Source organism: Falco peregrinus, chromosome 5 (genome assembly GCF_023634155.1).
Source record: "Falco peregrinus isolate bFalPer1 chromosome 5, bFalPer1.pri, whole genome shotgun sequence".
Taxonomy (NCBI): Eukaryota; Metazoa; Chordata; class Aves; order Falconiformes; family Falconidae; genus Falco; species Falco peregrinus.
Window position 1 is genome coordinate 67,302,175 of NC_073725.1, and position 6,584 is coordinate 67,308,758.

The 6,584-nt window shown below is 52.2% G+C and overlaps 1 protein-coding gene across 1 annotated transcript; it reads right to left on the bottom strand.

Annotated features, from left to right (window-relative positions):
- Positions 1 to 119: 119 nt before the first annotated feature.
- On the bottom strand, positions 120 to 6,583 carry SF3A2 (splicing factor 3a subunit 2). Its single transcript, XM_055804724.1, has 9 exons — positions 6,491 to 6,583; positions 5,181 to 5,351; positions 4,609 to 4,680; positions 4,238 to 4,284; positions 3,446 to 3,555; positions 2,250 to 2,299; positions 1,802 to 1,942; positions 1,239 to 1,307; positions 120 to 604 (listed from the first exon to the last, which is right to left on the bottom strand). Exons 2-9 carry the CDS (start codon positions 5,304 to 5,306, stop codon positions 272 to 274), a joined length of 948 nt encoding a protein of 315 aa, XP_055660699.1. The 5' UTR covers positions 5,307 to 5,351; positions 6,491 to 6,583; the 3' UTR covers positions 120 to 271.
- Between the last annotated feature and the right edge of the window lies 1 nt (position 6,584).

A 6,584-nucleotide genomic window follows, 5' to 3' on the forward strand; every position in this document is an offset into this window, starting at 1 on the left:
TTGCCTCCTCTTTGGAGCATTTCCAAAATGTAACCGGACGGGGAATGTTTTATCTATCCAAGGGCTAAAGAAAGGGAACACAGGGCACCATTTCTAACCAAAACATGGGAAAACATAGAGAAAGGAAAATCAAAAACCTTTTAATGAACCTACAGGGTTTAGTCAGATTCACAGGCATACAAACCAGAAATAATTCTCTGAATCAGTCGTGATCTGCATATAAAAAGATACGAGCTAGAGGAGTCCAGCAGGACTGAGTCCAGGAGGGGCTTCAGTTGGAGGGAGGCGGAGGGGGGATAGTGCCTGGTCCCTCGGTGGGGAGAGGTGGCCTCATCATGGGTGGCAAAGGAGCCGGGGGGGGCACACCAGGCGCTGGTGGCAACTGAGGTGGCACCGGGGGTGGCGGCACTGGTCCAGAGGGAGGCATGGGAGGCAGGGTCATGCCTCCTGGAGGAGGTGGCGGCATGGAGTCTGGCAGAGGTGGCCTGGGGGGCAAGCCGTTCATCAGTGGAGGCGGAGGTGGCCGCTTCACTGTTGGGGGCCCTGGAGGGAGGTTTGGGGGAGCTGGTGGCTTCTCCATCTTGAAGTGGAATTGAAGGAAGAACTGGGGAGGGGAGAAAAGCAAAGAGAAGGGAACAATTAATCCTCAGGACCACTCTGTGCCACCACAGGACAGCTGCGCTCTGCCTCCCACAACACAGCTTGGATCTCCCCCGGCCCGTTACCTTCACTGGTGCTGCCTGCCTTCCCACCCCGCAGCACTCACAACTCAGACCAGTCCTGCCCAGGATTTTAACTCCTCCAGAACCTCTTTAAGCACCAAGCTATCTGCGATGGGGTCAGTACCCCCACTGCATTCGTCCCCTGCTCTCACACACGCTACCCAGTGAGTTCTGCGCCGCCGGCTCACCACAGACAGCTGCGTGCAGGAAACACGCAGCGAGGAGCCACAGAGAGGGCACGGTGTCACACACTTATGCACCGTTCTGCTGCTGCTGACAGCGACCCGGCATGCTGTCCTCCCACCTAAATCCTCACAAAGATCACACACAGGAAGATCTTTGTGTCAGGAGGAGCCCCTGCACATTTGCACTGAAGGGATGAGGATTTTAGCATCAAAGGCAGCATGGATGTCACTGGCATGTGCTGATCTTCCCGCACTGCCTTTCCCCGCGAGCTGCTCTGCCCTCATGCTCCCTCTTTCACCCTTCAGGAAGGTATCACTGTGCTTCAGCTACCTGCTTGGTTTCCCTGTTCCAGTGGGTCCAAAACTTTCCTTCTGCTTTGTCGATTTCTCTGCTTGGCACCTGCAACATCAGAGGATAAGGAGCTATTATTAGCACCCCCAGATTAGCTCAATGGCCCTTTTGAGCACCACGGCCCGCAAGATAAGCACAGTTATTCCAGGCCCTTGTGAGATGCGCTCGTCTCGGATGTTATTAGATAGAGATGGGGGCAGGAAAGAATTAAGTTACTTCCCTATCGGTCAAGGACAAGTGTGCTGGCAAAAACCCCTCTCTTAACATCTGCACAAAGGCTGAGGAGCAAAGCCCAGAAGGTTCCTTTCTGTGCCAGACAGCGAGAATTCAGCGGCTCCCCAGAGCTCAGCACACAGCCTAGTTTTCATGCCAGAGTCTCCACTGATTCTCAGCAGGGTTTAATGACTTCCAGTCATGTCTTCTCAACACCCCTTTTCCACTCCATTAACCCCCTAGAGGCTAGAATCCAAGTCTCTAATAACGTTCAATGGGAATTAAGTGTCTTGGAAAACAAGGGATCTTGCCCAAATCCCAAACCTTACCTTGAAAGCTATGGTTTCGTAGGGCTCTGCTGCCATCAAAAGGTACTGCCAGCGTCTGTCGGGGGGCTCAATCCGTTGCTCGTAGGCTGACATAAACCGGTGACGAGGCATGATACTTTCTGCGATCTCCGGATAATCAATCTGTTGGGGTGTGATTACAGCATTGAGGAGAACATCCCCTTCTTGTTCCCCCTTTGTACAAAACAACCCCCTTGACTACGAAGCGTATTGAGAGAGCAGCTCCGAACAGAAAACTCAGGGCCACCAAAGCAAACAGCTTGACAACTACGGTCATGGATTTGCTTGACACCTTCAGCAGCAGAGGACTAGGAAGGTAAAGGCTTTTTTTAATTAGTTCTTTCTTTCATGGATCCTGCAAAGAGCTGCTCATTTAGCAGCACTTTCACTTGGATAACCCAGACACCAAGAATTTTCACAGTGCCCTTACCTGGAAGAGAAGGCTCTGCTGGCCTGTTTCTGGATCTCTCTGTTTGGTCACTGTGAAGAAAATAAAGCTCAGTACATCACATAGCAGCGTTAGAGCAACATTATTTCTGCCCTAGGAAACACACAATGCTTCCAGCAACGCCACATTACAAGATTTTTCTCCCATCTATCAAACAAAATGCCACATTGTCTGTAACCAGAGCTACTACTGTGTTCAGTTTTGGGCCCCTCACTTCCAGAAGGATGTTTTGGTGCTGCAGCATGTCCAGAGATGGGCAGCGGGGCTGGGGAAGGGGCTGGGGCACCAGTCTGATGGGGAGTGGCTGAGGGCACTGGGGGTGCTCAGCCTGGAGAAAAGAAGACTCAGGGGAGACCTTCTCACTCTCTGCAGCTCCCTGAAAGGAGGCTGTGGGCAAGTGGGGGCCAGCCTCTTCTCCCAGGTAACAAGTGACAGGCCATGAGGAAATGGCCTCATGTTGCAGCAGGGGAGGTTTAGGTTTCATATTAGGAATAATTCCTTAACTGGAAAGGTTATCAAGCATCGGAACACACTGCTCAGGGAGGTGGCTGAGTCACCATCCTCAGAGGTATTTAAAAGACATGTAGATGTGGTGCTCAGGGACATGGTTTCAAGGTGGGCTTGGCAGTGTTGGCTTTACCATTGGACTTGATGATCTTAAAGGTCTTTTCCAACTTAAACGACTCTACAATTCTAAAGATCCCTGTGGAAATTCAGCTGCTGCGGGGCAAAGACACCGTGCACTGCAGAGACCACAGCTGTGAGATAAAGAAGGCAAGTTTTGTACTGAAGGCCATAACAAAACAACAGGGGGTTCGGAGAAAAAACTTGAGCTATACACATGATGAGTGATTTATGAGCATTAGTGAAAGATGGTACGGCACAATAAAAGGAGAAGAGAGACTGAAACAGCAGCATCTCCTGCGTGACTTCTAATAAGAGCTGAAAGACTGAGACATACCAATCTATTATTAAAATGGTTCTCATTCGACTGTCAGCAATAAAGAGATGTTTCATGGGTAATTTAAACAATAAAGGACATCAGGAGATAAGCCCGTATCTTATTCATGGACAGATCTGCTAAAAAGACTAATTAATAATTCACATCCACAGCACTGCACTTCAGGCAAGCTCCAGCAGGTGTTAGGTATCTCCTGTGGCAGACAGCCCCAATGTACCTTTGTAACCCGGTCGTCCAATTTTCACAAACTTCTTCACTTCCACTTTGACTTTTTCTGGTGCGGGCTGGGCAGGGGCTTCCTTAGCTTCCTTGGCAGCTCGACGGGCCCTGCAGATTCATTTGAAATGTACCAAATTGGAAAGGTTCGGTTAGCTGCGTTTGTTTCTAACGAATACACCAGCACAGTTTGAATCCCTTACCACAGAATATTCAGGGCCTCACAGAAAGCAGGCCAGGAAAACCTGCTGTTTGTCTTCCACAAGCACCACTACAGGCCGGTTCTACCCATGCCTTCCCCCCCACTACAGGCTGTCATCTCAATTATCTTATCCGCCCCCAAGCTGACCTTAATGCCTGTCTCCACAAATGGATTTGAAAAGATTTCTTGAAATAAAAAAGAAAAAACCCACAAACCAGTCACCTAAACCAACACAAACTGGATTTCTTCACATAAAACTTACAGACTTCTTCCCACCTGTATTCACAAAACCAGATCCTTCTCACTAGACAATCTGCTTTTAAGATTCTTCCTCCCCTTTCCTTCAGAAATCCCACAACTGGCTTTGAACTTGAGCTCCAACTGGAGCTTGCCAGCACCATTTTTTGGAGCAGACCTAGGCTGTACCCACTGGCTAGTGCCAGGCTGTTTACCAGGCAACATACACAGTGCAAGAACATTCTAGCACAGTGTGCTGCTCTGTAATGGAGTTCAAGATCTACAGATGAACACAACCGTAACTGTCAAGTGCTTTGGTAATGGAGAACAAAGCTGGAGTGGAGAACGACTTACAAATTGGTCTGATGCTTCTTCCCCTGGGTATGTGCTAAGTAACTTCCCTGAAATAAAAAGCAAGGCAGAAGAAAGTTAAGTGGATACAGGACTGTTCCTGCACTGAAAGATTCTTGTCACAGAGGAGAGACTATATCACCCACTGACAAAGGTATTTTAATCCTGAGCAGAGAGGAATCTTACTCAAAATTTGCAGGTTGCTTTCAACTGCTGAACTGTCATAAACTGACAGGTGTAACGCAGACAAGCCACCACCCACTCACCATCCCCTCGGCACTCGGGCATCAGGCACTTCCCAGGTTCCTGCACTCGAAGCTACTATTACTCTAAAATCACTGCCACCGAGCTCGACGGACAGCAGTCCAACTCACCTCGTTGTTGTGCAGTGTGAGGCAAAGCTTGCATTCATAAGAGCCCAAGTGATTTTTCATAAAATAAGGGTCCTACAAAGAGAAATATTTTAAAGAGTTACCAAAAAAAAATACATGGCAAACCAGCAGAATAATCAAAATACTGCCAAATTCTTCCTGCAGCAGCAGGACAGAACTCATTGATTTAAATGAACAGTACAACACTGCTTTAGGTCTATGAAGATAGAAAGAAACAACAGGAGCTTTGTTAACTGGTGACAGCACACCCGACTGCAGCGTAGGGACAGCAAGATACCCGCCATGCTCCAGAAGACCAAAAAATAACATAGTAACAGCTACTTGAACACCCAAGGGCTGGCACCTCCCCAGTAAGCCCCGCCAGAAATGTTTCTCATTGAACTCCCACACTACCAGCAACAGAAGCATTTCATCCCAAGCCACAGCTCTCCGCTAAATCTCCCACCCTCCAAGCCGTTTCACCCAGGCAAAGCTCTAAACCCACCCCCACAGCAGCCTGCAGGACGGGAGCCCCGTGTCTTTTCTTCCTTCGGCACACAGAGGCCAAGGCTCACCTTGTTGATGTCGATGGTTTCCAAAGCCAGCTGCCGGAGCCGCTCCCTGCGGTCTCGGTTACTTTCCGAGGCAGAGGCTACGCCTCCGCTTCCAGTTTTACCTCCAGGACGATGTTGAAAATCCATGATGGGGCCTTCTGTGGTTCAGCTGCTCACAGAGAAAGGCAGAGCCTGGAAAAATGAGGAAAAGCAACATCAGTGATGACTAACGCTTTTCCTAACCTGGAGCTCCCAGCGCTGAGAGCCACCAGCAAGGACAGGAGACGAGCACAGCAAACGCCACGCAGCACCATCTCAAATGGTGCAAGTCTTGTACGCCCTGACTTGTAAGTCGAGTAGGTAAGTCGAGTAGAAGTAAAAGGATCCAAAATAAGCCCCCAGAGACCTTCCCATCTCCTCAGGCGCTGCTTCTAGGCAGAGCTCCGCTCCTCTGCCAGCTCAGCTGGGCCCCAGTGAGGCTCAGCAGCCCCACAGCGACTCCCCCCCAACCCCTCTCAAACAGGAGCCTCCAGCCCTCCACCTCCACCCCAGAACTTGCTGTGGGCCAAAGCCCACCTCCATCACCACGGCTTGGTGCTGCCCTCCCACCCAATGCCCCCCCCAGGCCCTAGAGCCACCCCCATGCAGCCTCAGACCCTTTGCAAGGGTCAGAGGCTCCCCAGCCCCCCCCTCACAAATGGGATACACAAATGGATACAAATCCCCCATCAAGGATCAAGAAAGGCCAGAGACCCCCAGCCCCTCAGCAGGAGCAACAGCCACATTCAAACGCCCCCAACAAGGGCCAAAGCCCCCACCAAACACCCTCATACCCCCAGCAAGGGCCAGCCCTCTCAAACACCCCCCAGCAAGGGCCAAAGCCCCCCCGCAAAAAACACCCCCAGCCCCTCAGCAAGGGCCAAAGCCCTCCCCCCCAAACACCCCCAGATCCCCAGCAAGGGCCAAAGCCCCTCTCAAACGCCCCCCAGCAAGGGCCAACCCCCCCCCCAAAAAAAAAAACCCAGCCCCTCAGCAAGGGCCAAAGCCCCTCCCCAAACACTCCTCAACACCTCAGCAGGGGTCAACACCCCCAAACCATTCCCAGCCCCTCAGCAAGGATCAGCCCCCCAAACACCCCGCCAGCCTCCCAGTAGGGGCCGAAGTCCCCCCCCCCCGCCGCCCCAAGCCCTTATCAAGGGCCAAAGCCCCCCAAACGCTCCCCAAGCGCCCCTCAGCGAGGCTCGCCGCCCCCTCACCCCTCAGGGGCAGCCAAACGCCCCCCCAGCCCCCGACAAGGCCCTCGGGGCCCCCTCCCCCCCCCCGAGCCGTACCTCCGCGCACCTCCCCGCTCCCCGCTCCCGCGCCGCGCGTGCGCGCTGCCCCCTCCGGCGCACTGCTTCCGGGGCGCGCGGCAGCCACTTCCGG

Excerpts from the sequence above, each read along its gene's own strand:
- SF3A2 (XM_055804724.1), bottom strand. The coding sequence starts at position 5,306 with ATGGATTTTCAACATCGTCCTGGAGGTAAAACTGGAAGCGGAGGCGTA. Across the intron at positions 4,681-5,180 it reads AAACCATCGACATCAACAAG|GACCCTTATTTTATGAAAAA; the intron begins GTGAGCCTTGGC and ends TTCTCTTTGTAG. Across the intron at positions 605-1,238 it reads GGAACAGGGAAACCAAGCAG|TTCTTCCTTCAATTCCACTT; the intron begins GTAGCTGAAGCA and ends TCCCCTCCCCAG.